At 38.6% G+C, this 17,985-nt stretch overlaps 1 protein-coding gene across 4 annotated transcripts; it reads left to right on the forward strand.

Annotated features, from left to right (window-relative positions):
- Nucleotides 1-3,842: 3,842 nt before the first annotated feature.
- On the forward strand, nt 3,843-16,932 carry LOC128865377 (probable pseudouridine-5'-phosphatase). 4 transcript variants are annotated; one of them, XM_054105687.1, is made up of 4 exons: nt 3,843-4,109; nt 14,463-14,539; nt 14,730-14,948; nt 16,457-16,932. In XM_054105687.1, exons 2-4 carry the CDS (start codon nt 14,527-14,529, stop codon nt 16,873-16,875), a joined length of 651 nt encoding a protein of 216 aa, XP_053961662.1. In that variant the 5' UTR covers nt 3,843-4,109; nt 14,463-14,526; the 3' UTR covers nt 16,876-16,932. The 4 variants fall into 4 exon arrangements, with proteins under 4 accessions (XP_053961662.1, XP_053961660.1, XP_053961659.1 ...); XM_054105685.1 differs by lacking the exon at nt 14,463-14,539; XM_054105684.1 differs by lacking the exon at nt 14,730-14,948 and having other exon boundaries at nt 3,847-4,109; nt 14,463-14,681.
- Nucleotides 16,933-17,985: the final 1,053 nt, after the last annotated feature.

The raw sequence follows: 17,985 nt of genomic DNA on the forward strand, positions 1-17,985 counted from the left end.
AAAAAATATATTTAATGTCCTAAGCTATATTAAAGTATTTCCGGAATATTGGGAGCTATAAAGGTCGTTCCTGAACCATTCTCTAACATCTCCACCAAGTTTTATTAAATACATCAATATACCTTTTATAAAATTGTCCATGTCTTATTATACTAAACTCGACACTTATTCAAAAATATTATTTAATAATTTTATAATTCATTTAAATAAGTTAAAGGCCTATATGGCCGACAGTTAAGGGTGCGGTGGACGGAAGAGTCAGCGTCGTCACACCTTCCAACCCGATTTTTGGATAGAGCATGAACTGCCATTTCTTAAATATGCAATCACCTAGCTCTACTTCCGATCCTTAGAAAAAGGGCAAAATTTCCCAGTTTTTACTTACGTTTTTCAATTCAAATTATTTAAATTTTTACTGGGCTATTGCGCTAAGTTTGTGCGCTGCCACTGCAGATGGTGCTGGCGTTATTGTGTTTGTTGTGTCAAAAATATTTTGATATTACCCATAGCTACGTGCGATCATTGGTTCAGGTAATTCAAGTAAAACCAAAATGCACGCCACTGACAAATAAAATAGTTTGACAGTCTTAACTTCAAGCAACAACAAAATACGCGCCATTGTTTTTTATGCTCTATTGCTTTTAGCTTGTCGCCTATCATCGACTTAATGCGGACTTATCGCACTAATCAAATTCAACTCATGCGGTTTGACATCCAGACTTAATTCTCATAATTTAAGCCGATTAGGCAATTTTCGATGGCAACACTGCCGAGAAATGGCGGTTTGCCATTGCCTGCCTAGGGGCAACCACTATTAGAAAAATGTTTTTCTTAATTTTGGTGTTTCACCGAGATTCGAACCAACGTTCTTTCTGCTAACTGCGAATGGTAGTCACGCACTAACCCATTCGGCTACGGCGGCCGCCGCGTTAAATAATAACCATTAAAAAGTTATTTTATAATAATGGAGGCTCTTTCGTTGTTATAAAAAAGAGGTTGTCTGTAAAGTCGGTTTACTGACGACAGTTTAACGTACAACGTCATAAGAAAATAGTTTTAATTTTATTTGTTTGATAGATATTTTGTATGGATATAGAGAAGGAGGTAAATGGAATCGCAATGGAATAGGTCAAGTTACATTTACACAATCGTGAAAAATTACTAAACATTTATCAAATTCATGAAAGATATGTTCAATTTCGATTGTGCATCAGACGTTAATAAGTCAACAACACTAAGAGGCAACATCATCGATTTGTTTTTTTCAAGACACATTACACTCGAAACACCCCCTTTCATTTCCTACTTTTCCTATCATCGTCCAATTCTCAACAGAGAAATGGTTCATTACCATGCACACAGGAAGAAGGCATATACAAATACAAATATGTGAATTTATATACATATGCGCAGATACGTACATATACATGCTCACTCAAGTAGGAGAGAGCCAGATGTCGAGCGTTGCCGAAAGCGGGGGCCGATTGTGCTCTGTGTCGTTCGTTCCGCGCTCTCGCTTGCAGTTCAAGCAAGGTAACGACGCATGAGCAAGGTAACGACGATTGAGCAAAAGAACGACGAATGAGCAAGATAACAACGCATTTTTTCGTGCGTGCAGCCGGCTAAATCGAATTATAAGACGTTATCACGTCAAAAAATTATTATGTCACGGATGTTAGTGTACCCCTCAAGAATTGTGCAATCCCTTGGTCCTGCACCTCCTGTACCATTTCTAAACGTATGGGGTTATGTTTTGATGATATTCTCCCATTTACTAGCATTTTCGCTTGGTGCTGGGAAATGGAAGAAACCATCCCAATATAGCTCCATATTAGGTATATTGATGGAGCTGGATTTGAATAACGCACAGTGATGAGTAGAGATCGCAAAATACCTTAAAGTCGAAGGTCCTACCCCTTTAGATTTTCTTTGAAGTAACAACTTTGCTTTAACTCACTTGTTTCTTCCAATCATACCAACAAATAATAACATTACAAAGGCATAAAAAAAACGAGAAGCTACCAACTTATGGTAATACAGCTACCCGCGAAATACTAGGAGAGCGAACTTCATGTCGTAGGAACTTAGAATAAGTATGGAATGTCTGCAAAAAACATATTTCTTTCTGTTTTATTTATCCATGAAATATTTCGATGGATCGGGAAACATTGTTGTTTTCGATGTAATTAATGAAAATGTCATATTTTTTTTTTAGTTGCTTTAAAACTTGTGAAGCTTGTGGAAGCTTTTCATAAGGGTGTATAAGCGGCCCACTTAGACCTGGAGGTCTTTTGGGATATCACTACTTTGGACTAAAGTTCCTCCTCCAATTATCAATGTGATGAAATTACTTCGTCTCTCTAATAAACGATTAAATATTTTGGATTGCTGCGGAGAGCACTTATATGTTTTACAATTTTTTTTACAAGGTTCGATAAACTAACTATGTTATCCCCTCTCTAAAGAATTTTGAAGCATATTAGTTGGCAAATGTGTTTTGTTCTTACCTGTTCGACTTAGTTCTACTAGTTTGCAATGCTTTTTCGCTCCAGCCAAGTTTTTGTTTTTTTTTTTTTTTGTTTGTTTTTTTGTTGAACTATTACTTAAAACGAATCGATGAAAATCTACAAAATTAGTAAATAGTCCGACTTAACCGTGTATTTCGGCATGGAATTGTACTTGTCTATACCGTTATTACGGTAGCTCTTTATTTCTATTTCTAGTGTTATATTTTGAATTGAGTTAAACTATTTTTATTTCAAATCGCGGTTTTGACATTGCTTTAGGTGAATTTAATTTTCATTTCTTTATTGAAATCTTCTTTTTATTTTACGAGTGTTTTTATCTTGTATGAGCTCGGGTTGGAAATTAATTAATTTCGGCAAACATTTTCTTTTATATTTAATTGTTAATAAAGGTTTATTTAAGCATGACTTCGAGTTTAAATTCATATTAACATGAAACTTTTCTTAAATTGGTGAATTTATTTAATTAATTTAATTTTTTTACATATATTGTTTATACTTCTTTTTATATGGGAATATTTCGTTATTCATCTGATCCAGCTGATTTTTGGCAATAAAATTGATTTATAGTAGATGATCTAATCCTAGATAATAACGATACGTTTTGACATTCAAACTTGTGTTTTCTGTGTTATCGATAATTATTATTACGAATGTAAGAAACATCAAAATAAAAACTAAATGAAGTGGATTCCTGCAAAGAAAATAGGTCTGTAAACATTATTCTAATAAAATTTTTGTTAAGCATTCATTTTACAGAAAAAAGCGTGTGTCCATAAACGTTTTGTCCTCTTATTACTTATTATAAAATGTAATATAGAATATCCCATCCGCATTGCTGACATAATTTTTTGCAACCTCGGGAAACGTCGCATACGGATTTCCTCCAACTGTTTATTATTAGCAGCCGATTGCGCAATTAAATTAGCTATTCCTTCTCCTTGTATTTTCTTCATATCGTTAATAATAATTAATCGAACCAAAAACACCGAATATTCGACCAAAATAATTTCAATGAAGAAAAACCTCTTAAAGCAGTATTTACAGCTGATTGTCAATTTTGCAGGTAATCTGCCATATGTGAACGGGTAGATTAATTTGGTGGATTTATAGGTGATTAATGCATATGTGAACGTATTATTAGTATGAAGGTCGAATAGCCATTTTTCGAGTGATCCAGCTGATTTACAATTACTTTGCTATAGTTTCATTGCTACAAGGGCCCTTATATTGTTAGAATGAAAGTCGATACATCGAAAAAAATACAACGATACAAGTTTCGATATTTCCGATACCTCGATGATGTTTTCTATTCCTTCTCTAGGATGTTTAACATTTTTAAATATATTTGGCGTACTAATCGAAAACTTTATGAATTGATAACGTTAAGCGAGATTATATAATATTTTTGTAGGAAAACTAAAAAATCATTTGCAAATATTTGTAAATTATAGTGGAGCTTTCTACACTGTTTGTCCTTGTCGGGAGCATTTATTTGAAAATTTGTAATAACGCATAGAAATATGAGTAGCTGTCCCCACAGAGTAACTCACTGCATTTTTGATATGGATGGTTTGTTACTAGGTAAGTTCGTTGAATTAATGGCATAATTTAAAAATAAAAAAATCGGTATATGTAAAAATACGCTCCGTTTCGTTAGGACTAGTGTCGACAGAACTTTAAAGTTTTTGAATGACTGAAAAATACTCGCTGTTTCACTAAATAACCAAGTTCGATAGAACTTTTTATACTCTATAAAGGTATCAAAATTTGTATTTTCTAATTGCTAATGGAGGAGATATCGACGGTCAAATCAAAAAGAGTGGTGGTCAAATGAAAAATGCTGGGAGACATGAAGAAATTGTTAAACAGTTTTGTAGGGCGCCCAAAGGGCGCCTACGCAAAAAAAAAAAATCCGTCAGAAATACTATGGATAGCGTAGCTGGAGTTTGTTCAAATGGTTGTTTTTCAAATGAAAGGTAGTTGAATAATTTTTTTCTTGAAATTATAATTAAACTAGTTTAGAGGGATTTAGGATATGTATATAAAAGAATTACAAACAATAATTTCACAAAAAATAATTTTTTATTAATAATCATAATATTACAATACCCGGCATCCGTTGCTGTGCCTCGTTGAAAAAATCAAAACAATCAGAAAAATATCAAGCAACATTATTTTTATTAATTTTATATCTCAAACCGATTTTGAACTTTGGATTTAGGTCATAGTTGAACAGCTTATGCGGATTATGAAGTCTAGAGTGTGCTATAAATAGTGGGAAATAGGAAAAACTAAGATTTTTTAGATTAAGTTTAAGCAAATATTCGATTATTAATGACGAATGAGAGTGGTGGAGCGGCCTGGAAAAATGTTTACGTCATTTGGTGTTGTCGTTTCGTAGTGATGCGCGGACAACGTACAGACATTCACCTTTATAGTATAGATTAAGTAATTATGGTTTATCGTCTGGGTGCCAATAGACGCGTTTTGGTCTAAGCATTTATATTCCTAAAACGGAGAAAATTTGTTTTAAACCTTTCAAAATTATTATTAAAAAACTAATCGGTAAATTTGGTATTTTGTATCACTATTTACTCATTTACTTTTTACTACCGATAATAACAGCAAATATACAAAATATATTGTAGCTAATTATATATTTTGTTTTTATTGTACAATACTATGCAAAAAAAAACACCCCAAATTTTCGTATGTACTAATATTTGAATGTAAATATTATAATATCTTAATATATAAAGAATGTGGACTATATAAATATAAGCATAAATATACTATATATATATTGGGTGGGCCATGTAAAATTTGCTTTTTGAATCGGCTATAAAAAAAACTAATCAATATTTTTTCAAACTTTTTTTTTTATTTTGAAGATTGAACATTGTCATTTATGAATGAAAAATAATATCGTTCAAATGACTGCCACGACTGGCTTTACAGTAGGTCATTCGATCTACCCAATTTTTAAGCACGTTTTCGATTGTTTGGGCTCCAATTTCATGATTGGCAACTTCGTTTTCGTGTTTTAAAGTATCAATCGTCTCTGGATGGTTCGCGTAGCATTTGTCCTTAACGGCCCCACACAAAAAATAGTCCAACGGGCTTAAATCACAGCTCCGAGGCGGCCAATTGATATCGGAATTTCGGCTGATTATTCGGTTTTCAAAAACGGTAGCCAAAAGTTCGAGTGTAACTTTGGCAGTGTGACAAGTTGCACCGTCCTGTTGACACCAAATGTCGCCCATGTCATCCTCTTCAATTTTTGGAAACAAAAACTCATTGAGAATGTCACGGTAAAGCTCGTCATTTACTCTAACCGCGGCTCCTCGCTCATTTTCGAAAAAAAAATAGCCCGATGATGCCGCCAGACCAAAAACCGCACCAAACAGTGACTCGTTGTGGATGCACAGTAACGTGTGGATTTTCTGATCCCCAAATCCGACAATTTTGCTTATTGACGTAGCCACCGATGTGAAAATCAGAAAAGAAGAAGAAGACTCACCACTTTGGAAATAGGTTTTCAATATTTCCCAATTTTGTTCAAGCGTATAGCGTCCCTTTTCATAAATGTCAAACCTTTAAGTAAATTATGAACACATTTGACATGTCATTTGTGTTACCATTCTCAAAAAAATAGGTGGTTCAAAAAGCAAACGCTATATGGCCCACCCTGTACTTAGTCTTGCCATAAGTTCTGTTAGAAGTTAAGTCCGTTATAGATATGAGGGTCTTCAACAAGCCATGTTCTCCAATTCTGAACGCAAATTGTAGTCCAAGGGATTTAATATAGATGTGGACTTCCAGGCGGCCAATCTTCTGCGGCTATGAACTCAGGAATATTGTTTGTGTCCACTGATTGGTGGATTTTGTTGTTGTAGCAGTTGTTGTTTCGACAGGTTGGGTCCAGAGGGAGAGGGGTGTTAGATGAGTGGGTTTTAAAGGACATGTGCCGAGTAGCAGGTGACAGGGGGTATGTATATATATATATATATATATATATATAAATAGTCGGCTTCATGAGCCGATGTGGTATCAAGATAGCTGCGGTCCAAGAGACAAAATTGCACGCTAGCTTCCCCCTGATTACCAGGGACGGCTACAACGTGCATAGAAAGGACCACGAGCGAGGCAACGGTGGTGGCCTCGCGTTCATAGTCCACCATTCAGTGCAGTATCGTCTCATCGATGAAGGCACCGGTCGCAGGGACAGCAGAATGTCAATGTATAGCTGTCCCGACAGGCGATGCCGAGCTCAAAATATTTAATATTTACATACCCCCGCCGTAGCCGAATTAGTTGTGCGTGATTACCATTCAGAATTCAGAGAGAAAACGTAGGTTCGAATATCGGTGAAAGTCCAAAATGAAGAACAAGTTTTTTCTAATAGCGGTCGCCCTTCGGCAGGCAATGGCAAATCTCCGAGTGTATTTCTGCCATGAAAAAGCTCCTCAAAAAATATCTGCCGTTCGGAGTCGGCTTGAAACTGTAGGTCCCTCCATTTGTGGAACAACATCAAGAGGAGGAGCTCAACCAAGCACCCAAAAAGGGTGTACGCGCCAATTATATATATATATATATTTTTATTTATTTTTTTTATTTTTTAAAGCTTACATGATAATAAAATTAAAAGTAAACTAAGCAAACGCAGAGCTAGCAGCAGAGCCTTTCGGCTGTCTGGTGATGTACTATATGTAGAATCAGATACGACGGAATAGGTCGGTGTCCTTCAGAAATTTGTAAATATTTTTGATGTTTTCTTCAGTGGCTTCTTTTAGAAGTAGAAGAGGGTCTGTATTCCTGAAGTGGTGATGCCTTTGAGAAGCAAGTTCTGGGCAGGATACCAGTAGGTGATGTACACTGACTGTTGCTTGGCAGAAGGGGCAGGTGTTGGGTGTATTGCCCTGTAATAGGTGTACGCTGGTGATTATGGTGTGCCCAATACGGAGTCGTGTGTATGGGGTAATGTGGTTGGTGGGTACCGATGTTGGATATGTAGGTTTGGAACGTTTAGGGTTGATGTTGGAATAATGATGTTTGTAATACGACCATTCACGAAGTAACTTGGTTTGCCTCTGTTCATGAATGAGTCGGTGTATGTCGCTAGGTAGAATGATTTGTGATGTGACTGTTGGTGTAATGGACATGTCTTTGGCAATTGTATCTGCCAGTGAGTTACCCTGGATGCCGGAGTGCCCAGGTATATATATATATATGAGCACAATTGGAAAAAAATTAAAAATCACATATAAGGCAAATGTTTGAAGAAACTTTTAATACACACATTTTATTTAATTTAACGTATTTTTATAAATTGGTTAAGGCCCTCGCCTCATTTGAAATGGTGTTTTTTGGGTGTTTCCTTAAAAGCGTGTAAAACGGAAACGAAAAAATATTTTTTATTTTTGTATGGACGTGTGTACATATACTTATATTTTGGTTCGTGTATGTACCTGGAAACTAGTTTTGCAGTTTTACTTCCACAAACCAAATTAAATTTTTGTGTATAAATATCAATCCATGCTTTTATTTTTCGTGAAAACTAATTTTGAAGTTTTGCTGTAGAGGTTGCGTCACTTCAATGGCTATTTCTCCGTAAATATTGAGAATTTCGAATATGAATATTTAATCAGCATAAATAAGCAAAAACAAAAAATCGAAATCGAAACTTTTTTTCAAACGAGGCGAGACCTTAAAAAAAATAAAAAAACAAACAAATTCTGTGAAAAATCTACCTAATTAACGGTACGCATGAACTCTGTAGTAACACTCAGTGAATTTCGAATTTAAGACGGAACCACTCGAAATCGGGGAAGCTTTTTTCGTACTACGATGGATTTAGTGATAGCACTGCATACGACGTATGGACCTTCTGGAAGGAACTCGCTAAGCACTACGCATATGTAATCGAAGAAAACTGAGCAGCCTTACGTTTGACCGAATTCGTCGAGTTGGCTTCGAAATCAACGCAATATGTATATCTACGTTGTTTCACCAGTTATGATCCTATTGAGCAATCATCATTGACGTCATTCAGCAGCTCATGCAACGGGGTTTTTTTTTTCTTTTTTAGTAAATTCGGAACAAACTTCGTCAAGCACTGCAAAGCCCGTCTAACCCTGATATCTTTCAACAACAAAGTTCAAATGAGAAATGGTTGACAAAGTCCACATATGTAAGTCTGTATCTGTGGTCATAAGCAATAACTGCACAAGTCGTAAAATATGCTTTGGAGATAATTAATTTTTAACACTAAACTTACCATGGACGGGTCAAATGACCCATTTTAAACTTTTTGTCAGAAGTTCTTAGAAATAACTTATTAAATTATTAACTTATTAAATCGTCGTTTGCCTTCACGACTTTTATTAAAAAATACATCGAATGTAATATATTTTTTAAGATTTACTCTTCTCTTGCTAATTGTTTTACCGAGAAATATATGTGATCTTAATAATGTATATAATATTTTTAAGACGGGTCATTTGACCCACTTTGGTAGGAATAGGAATACATAAAATATCGGCAGGTTTAGTGATCTGAAAAAATAAATAAAAAAGGGTATTTGGGAAAATGCAATGCGAATTCAAAGATTTTTATAATGTCAAGGTTTAGGTATAAATTTTAATACAACTTTTGTTTGTTAAGAAAATATTTAATAAAAAAAATACTTGAACATAAATGCTTATTGGATTAACTGCCATATGTTGACCTACTTGTAGACTTGTATTATAACGAAATGTAATATTTTGTTTGTTGCTTGGCATGTATTGAGTTAAGCAGCTATTATGGTGTTCGGTGTTATTCAATTTTATTCTTTATCTGAATTTATTCTTTTTCGTGAATTATCAATAAGAAAAACCAAGTTGTTCTGACGAGAGACGATATATGCCAAGGAAGCCGAACACATCGATTTTTTCTATTTGAAGGGCGGACACGAGCAGCGTTGCTACAGCGTCCGAGTGATTCGAAGTCTTAAACCGAGCGACGCTGCTACGGCACTTCTTAGCCAAAAAGGGACTGCACAAGGTTTGCTCTAACCGTAAGACGACCGGCGAATTTCGTGATAAGTGTCCTGATAAACCCAGGATGCATCTTGGCTATTCACTACTGGGACATCAAAACTAATTACAGAGTGTAATATTAATCAAAGTTTGTTGTTTTCGACATATAAATGAATAAACTTGCGAAATTTTATTATTTGTATACGCGTGTTTGTTTATAAATGTTTTTAAACTAAATCGTAAGAAAAATAAGTAGTTTTAGGTGAATTGTAGTTTATTCACATTTAACTCTGCTTTCCAGTTAAACTAAGATCTTCTACAATTAAACTAGCACTTGAAAAGTGGTTCTATAGGCCCAATTGGTGGTGCCACGTCATACATACAACCAAAACCATGACCATAGCAATCAGCTGTTCTGATCAAACGTAAATACAAGCAGATGGCACATTCCCATGGCAGCCGGTTCTACGTTACCGGAATGACTCGGGTTTTTCTTCCCGACCAAGGGCTGCCGCCCCAGTACACTAGCCCTGTCTAGTGTATCGTATATCACCCCACCCCTTACGTCACAGGAGCAAACTCTCGCAGCAATCCTGCTCCAAATACTTCTCCTCAGGGCTGGAGTCGAATCCAACCCTGGGCCAGAAGTATTCTACTGCTGCGTCTGCCATAAACGGCTTCACCCGAACTCCACTTCGGTTAGGTGCAATAAGTGCAACGGGTGGAGCCACCTTAAGACCTGTTCAGGCCTTAAGTCGCACAGGGAGTGGTCCACACGGTATGTGGCCACGTGTTGCTCCCGCCAACAGGCGTCTGATGCCTCCACGGCTACTACACCCCCTGATAGGCCGGCACTACCAACCGCCACCACAACCCATACCTCCACGGTGAGGAGCCTATCCCTTCCTGCTCCAACCCCAGTGCGGGGACAAACCAGCAGGTCCTGGTCCCCCGTACCGTCTGTTCCGTGTGTCAGACCGTAATACCTCGGAATCTGGTATCAGTCCAATGCAATTCCTGCAGTTGCTGGTGCCATTTTCGGAGATGTTCCAACGTAGGCAACCCCACGCGTCCCTCACCCCCCGAATTACACAGACCTCACCGAGAAGCTTCAAGCTTCTCCAGTTTAACTGTAACGGACTTACGAGTAAGGTCGACGAGATAGTTGACTTTATGAGCCGGCACAGTATTAAACTAGCTGCGGTCCAAGAAACAAAGTTGCACGCCAGGTCATCTCTGATCACCAGGGATGGCTACAACGTGCACAGACGCGATCGCGAGCGAGACGATGGTGGTGGCCTAGCGTTTATAGTCCACCACACAGTGCAGTATCGTTTCATCGATGAAGGAATCGACCGCAGGGACAGCACCTTAGAATGTCAAGGCATAGCTGTCCGGACAGGCGATTCCGAGCTCGAAATATTTAACGTGTATATACCCCCTGTCACCTGCTGCCCGGCAAGATATCACCCTGATATAGGTGCGCTCATCAGAGGTGAAAACCGATTGGTTGTAGGTGACTTTAATGCGCATCACGATCTTTGGCATTCAAGCCTGCCAAATGATCGTAGGGACAGCAATTGGCAGAGCAGATAGACGACTCGACATTCAGCACTGTGAACGACGACGCCCCCACCAGGGTAGTGGGCAATTGTAGCAGCTCACCTGACCTAACAATAGCTAGCGCGGGTCTGATAAATAGCATAACGCGGCGACCTATGCTATCGCTTGCATCAGACCACTTGCCCATTATCGTCTCGATTGAGAGACCTGCCGACTTCGTTTCCGCGAATCACCGGTCCTATTTTAACTTTAAAAAAGCTAATTGGGCCGGTTTCACGGAATTCACCGAGGACACCTTCGCCGCTCTTCCCATCCCCACTGATGTGCGCGTGGGCGAACGCGCATTCCGCAAGGTGCTCACAGCTGCTACGGCTCGTTTCATCCCACCTGGAAGTTATAAGGACATCCGTCTTCATTTCCCAGCAGACGCAGCCAGTTTAGCGAACGAGCGTGAACACCTACGCCAGGCCGATCCCGGGGATCCCCGCATAAGGAATCTCAATTTGGAGATCCGGCAAGTGGTAAATCAACATAAGCGGACTAAATGGGTTGAGCACCTGAAGACCTGTAACCTCACCTCCGGTGTGAGTAAGCTCTGGTCCATCGTTAGGTCCCTGTCGAACCCGACGAAACACAACGACAAGGTGGCTATCACCTTCAACGTTTGTACTTCGTCGGACCCGAAGAGATGCGCGAGCTATTTTAGCCGGCTGTTCATACTGCATCCTTCGGGCGACAGAACCAAACGTAGTGTTACCAGAAGGCTGCACAAACTGACGAACGACAGTGCGCCACTTACTTTCTCCGGTGATGAGGTTCAGGGGGCCATCAACAAGTCGAAACCTTCGAAAGCCATTGGCCCTGACGTATTAAACGCGCTGATGCTGAAGCATCTGGGACCCCTGGGAGTAGGATACCTCACAAGGGTCTTCAATTTGTCCTTGAACACTCTCATCATCCCTGACAAGTGGAAAGCAGGGAGAGTGGTCCCACTACTGAAACCTGGGAAACCCGCCAACCAAGGGGAGTCTTATCGGCCGATAACTCTCCTTTCCCCAGTAGTGAAGACACTTGAAGCCCTCCTACTCCCTCTCTACACGACACACCTGGCCCCAGCCCCACATCAGCACGGATTCCGACGAGTGCACAGCACCACCACGGCACTCACCGCCATAAACGCCCAGATAAATCGCGGGCTTAACCAAAACCGCCCCTGCGAGAGGACTGTCCTAGTAACGTTGGACCTAAAGAAGGCTTTCGATACAGTCAGCCATTCCACGCTACTAGATGATATTTATCAGTCGACACTCCCGCCAGGGCTGAAGAGGTGGTCCGCGAACTACCTGAGCGGTCGGCACTCGTCAGTGATTTTTCGAGATCAAATATCAAAGCAGAGGAAGATTAAGCAAGGCGTACCGCAGGGTGGTGTCCTTTCACCCTTGCTTTTTAACTTCTACATCTCGAAACTCCCCCAACCACCAGCGGGAGTTTCTCTGATCTCATACGCTGACGATTGCACGATAATGGCGTCGGGCAATGACATCGATGGTCTGTGTTCCAAAGTGAACAACTACCTCACCGACCTATCTCGCTTTTTCACTGCGAGGAATCTCCAACTTTCCCCCACCAAGTCCACGGCGACCCTTTTCACCACCTGGACAAAGGAGGTCAAGTTGTCCCTTAAGGTAAAAGTCGACGACACACCAATTCCGACTGTAAATAACCCCAAAATTGTGGGTGTAACCTTTGACAGCTTGCTCTCCTTCTCTGCGCATACAACCGCAATTGCCACTAAAGTCCAAAATCGCAACAAGGTCCTCAAATCGCTGGCCGGCAGCACTTGGGGCAAAGACAAAGAACTGTTGCTTTCGACATTTAAGGCAATTGGCCGGCCGGTTCTAAACTATGCTGCGCCTGTCTGGTCGCCTGGAACTAGTTATTCGCAGTGGACAAAGCTTCAGACATGTCAAAATACCGCCATTCGGACAGCGACCGGGTGCCTCCTGATGTCACCCATCCAACATCTACACAAATGCTCCCAGTTGCGGAGCACAACAAATTGCTCAGCAAGCAGTTCCTGCTGGGGTGTTACCGCAGGTTTCACCCCTGCAGACACCTGCTTGAGCCTGAGCCGCTTCCCAGGCACGTCAGGAGACACCTCCTTGACTACGCTGACGAACTCCAGGACAAAACTGACCGAAACCCACTGGACCGGACAGTATTTAGACAGTCAATAAACGACATTCACCGGGAGACCGTTACCACCTTCATGAACTCCCGTCCTGTGAATGCCGTAATCGGAGTCCAACCACCACCTATCGCAGATGAAGAGCTCCAGCTTCCCCGTGAGACTCGTGTAACATTGGCACAATTACGTTCTGGATATTGTAGCAGGTTAAACTCCTACTTATCCAGAATTGACCCCGACATACCAAACACATGTCCGGCATGTGAAGGTACCCCGCACGACACTAACCACCTCTTCACATGCCCCCTCAAACCGACTCATCTAACCCCCTCTCCCTCTGGACCCAACCTGTCGAAACAGCATGTTTCCTGGGCCTACCCTTAGAGGAGCTAGACGAAGACGACGACGATGATGTACTTACACTGACAGGGCTAACTATGCTGTTAAAACAACAACAACAACAAGCAGATGGCACTGCATAGCTTTTGAACAGGGGCCCAAAATTACAGTTGTCACATTTTTCATAAACAAAAGAGTAAAACTATGTGTTATCTTATTTAAGCTAACATGTCTTTATTAATATCTTTTAAAAATTTAGTTAAAAGGATATGGACTTATCGTTAGTGTAAAGTTGTATTTATAAAATATAGTAGCATATATAACTCAAATCCGTCTTGAGTCGACTTAGGCGGTTATCGATTGTGGCCACAGACATGGGAGACATGTTTACTAACATAGTAAAAATAGATATGTATGTGCGTTATTTTAATTTCTGTCAAAAAATACTCGGAATTGATCGTTTAAAGATTTATCCATGGCTCCGGCTGACTTCTTCTTTTTCCAAAACTTAAAAATACCACTTTGAAGAATCCACTTTTTCGATTCTTGAAAATTTGTTTAAACATTTTTTATGATAAGATAACTTGTTGACATAAGAGTATTATTTCGAAAGGGGCTTTCGAAGTCGATACAATAAATTTGAATCAAGAATACTTTGTGCTTTATTGAGCAGTTTGAGGTACTTTTTTGACAGAAAAGTTAAAAACTAATCACATTGAATTTTAAAATATGGGTAAAATTTTTTGGTTTAGTACATAAATTTTCGTCTTACATTTAAAATAACCTACTGAAAATTCAGTTTTATTTTTATCAACAACTTCATAGATACGGAGAAACTTTATACGCAAGCCACCCAGGAAATACTTGATCGTTACGGTAAAACTTACACATGGGATGTAAAAGTAAGTGTTATGGGGCTGCAGACTCAGCAAGTGGCTGAAAAAATTGTTGCGGCTTATGATTTGCCAATAAGTTGGGAAGAATACGCACAAAGTCAACGGGAAATGACGGAAGTTTTAATGGATAAAGCTAAATTAATGCCAGGTAACAAGAAAATTGAATCATCTAACTATTTTGTTTTTTGTATTGTAGATACTGAAGTGGTTTATGAAGAGATTGTAAGGCAAATAGCAGACTCTTTTAAGAAGTCATACCCCGCCGAGGTCCGTGTAAGAATGCTTGGCACAACCGAACAAAGATCGGCAGAAATTGCAGTAAATGAGCTAGATTTACCAGTTACTGTCGAGGAATACCTGAAAATCTTCCATACCAAGTGTAGTGAAATGTTGGGGAACTCTTCGATGATGAAAGGTTAGAGCTACAAGGATTGATTCTGTGCATTGTAGATGCAGATACTACACAACAATTCCAATCCATACAAGGTGATAGCAGTAGTACAAAAACAAAATGTACATATATACGCATATGTACATATATTTTGTTTTTGCAAATTGGTGTGTGACTGTCAAAACTTTAATCGGATTGTAGGCAAACAAAACGACAGCAAATGGCTTTGACATTCAAACCACCAAATCACAGTGAAAAAGACAAACAAGCTGTTCTACTTATATCACCTTGTACACAAGTATTATGTGTACGAAAACCATTCCAATTGAAACTGGTTTTCCACAAACATTTTGTTAAAATGACCATTATTTTAGTAGCTATGGTTTACACTTTCGTTTATTTTAAAACAAAATATTTAATTTTTACATTGATAACGTCAGAATCATATTTTGGATCATATATTTGAGCGTTTCGCTGTTATTAGTTGTTTTTGCGAAGCTGACAGTTTTATATAGTTTTGGCGTTCACTTACGCAAAGCTCCAGTAAATTTGAGAGAGTAAAATGTCATTTAATTTTGATGAAAAGATGTAAGTTAACCGGGCAACTTGCAAGTTTTTCCTGGAATCCTGTTCATTTACTCTTTGAAATATTTTTCTCTATGAGAGAGGTCATAAGAATTCGCAAGAATTTCCCTGCTAGATAAATTTACTGGAAAACTACCCGAACAAACCTATTATTTCTTTGCCTGATTAATTTTTAATCACCACGTTTATGCAGAATTATAAAAAAATTACCGAAATTGCCAAATGGGAAATTCAGCCCCATAAAATGAAAGTAAAAGTTTCAGTGGAAAAAGTGTCGTGTACCTGTCAGACATGGTCAAAATTCGAAGAATTTTAGATTGCTGTCGTTGGATTTTTTCTATATGAGCTTTTTTTAGCCGTTCCCCACACCTGTAGTCCATATAGCCAGATTGGTTTAATCATAGTTTTATACACTAACAGCTTGTTCTGTATAGTGATTCTGGATTTAGAGCAGAATAACCAATGAAGTTGTCGAAGTTTTTCTTTTATTCCGAACCGAAAAAATAATATATTTCTTTTCCCCCAAACAATGTCTTCAGTGTTTTCATAAGAATCATCCTATCAATAATTCTAAAGAAACCAGTAGAATCTCAATAACGAGCAAATGTTAAATGTATACAGCAGAAAACGTTGATTGGGATATAACTGGTCAAAGTCAATAGTGAATCGGTGAAGTTTAACCAAGGGCATTTTCCTCAAGTTATCTATGTCCAATTTTCTGTTTAATTCCCTGCACTTGCCGTTATACATATCTCTGAAACCATTTCCTATTAAAGAAAAAAGTTGACTTCATAAATAATATGATGAAAAATTTATATTGTTCTTAAGGTCGATTTTTTTTCGTTTAATGGTGAGAGTTCATAGGTACAATTTTATGTGTACTACTCTATATATAATATATTGTGAATTCTAATTAAATCATTTTCAATCATCTTATACTTTTCTAGGTGCAGAGCGCCTTCTAAGGCATTTAGCTACTTACAAGATTCCTATAGCATTAGCCACAAGTTCCGGCGAACCGATGGTAGAGATAAAAATCACAAACCATCGTGAATTATTCCAACTTTTTCATCATCGTGTCTGTGGATCCACCGACGCCGAAGTGAAGGAAGGCAAGCCGTCGCCTGACATATTTCTTGTGGCTGCTTCTCGGTTCCCTGACAAACCGGATCCATCGAATTGTCTAGTCTTTGAAGATGCTCCAAACGGCGTGCAAGCAGCGTTGCGGGCAGGAATGCAAGTAGTAATGGTACCGGATAAGGTCATCCCGGAAAAATTGCGCCAAGGAGCAACACAAGTGCTAGAATCATTAGAAGCATTTAAACCAGAAGATTTTGGTTTACCACCTTTCCCAACAACATGCTAGGTTCAAGTTTAAAAAGTACACAAATGTATCCTGATATCTAATAATCACTACATATTAATATATAAAACAAAGTCGCTTTTTCTGTCCCTATATCCCCGTATACGCTTAAATCTTTAAAACTACGCAACGGATTTTGATGCGGTTTTTTTTAAAGATAGATTGATTGAAGAGGAAGGTTTATATCTATATAATGTGAAGAAATATATAAAGGGGGCGTGGCAATCGGTCAAAATGTGGCAAAAAAACATAATTTTTTTGTTTTCACGGCCATAAATCATAAACGAATCAACCAATTAAAATGAAACTTTCTTAGAGTTTAACTTTGAAATATTTACTTTCGTTCTGCATCAAAAAAAAAAATGGTATATTTGTTATTTAACCAAAATTGTTTAAACAAAAGCAGCTCTTTTTCCAAAAAAAGCTGTTTGTGTGTTTGTTCGCTGTCAACCGAATGAAGCAACAGGCGTTAAGCGATAATCTCACCACACCTCATTAATGTTGAATTACATCGTATGGTGACGTATGTATGTATGTATTTACGAATCGCTCGCATTATTTCATTTCGGACGTATGTACATATGTATCTATGTATGTACTGAATTCCATGTAATTATATGCACATACAATTTTACAGCGAAATAAAACGTTATTTTCACGTTCTATATTAGTAATTCCCACATAATTAACACGTTCCCTGTCTGCTGAGCCACATATGGCTCAGGAAACGTGCGCCTGATAAGCACTGATACGTTCCTGAGCCATATGTGCGTCAGGGGGTATATAAACCACATGTGTTTCATGAACGTGCAGAAGCAAAAATGTCCCTCTACGCTCATGGACCATATGTGTTTCAGGTAGAAATACCCTACGTCCGTTTTTTTTAATTATCACTACATATTATAAAACAAAGTCGCTTTTTCTGTCCCTATGTCCCCGTATACGCTTAAATCTTTAAAACTACGCAACGGATTTTGATGCGGTTTTTTTAAAGATAGATTGATTGAAGAGGAAGGTTTATCTTCAGGATGCTTTACAGGCGAATGAACACCACAACGGCATTGGGCAGTTGGTTATACTACCTTCATCATTCACAGGTGGACCTCGATATTT

This window comes from Anastrepha ludens, chromosome 5 (assembly GCF_028408465.1).
Source record: "Anastrepha ludens isolate Willacy chromosome 5, idAnaLude1.1, whole genome shotgun sequence".
Lineage (NCBI taxonomy): Eukaryota > Metazoa > Arthropoda > Insecta > Diptera > Tephritidae > Anastrepha > Anastrepha ludens.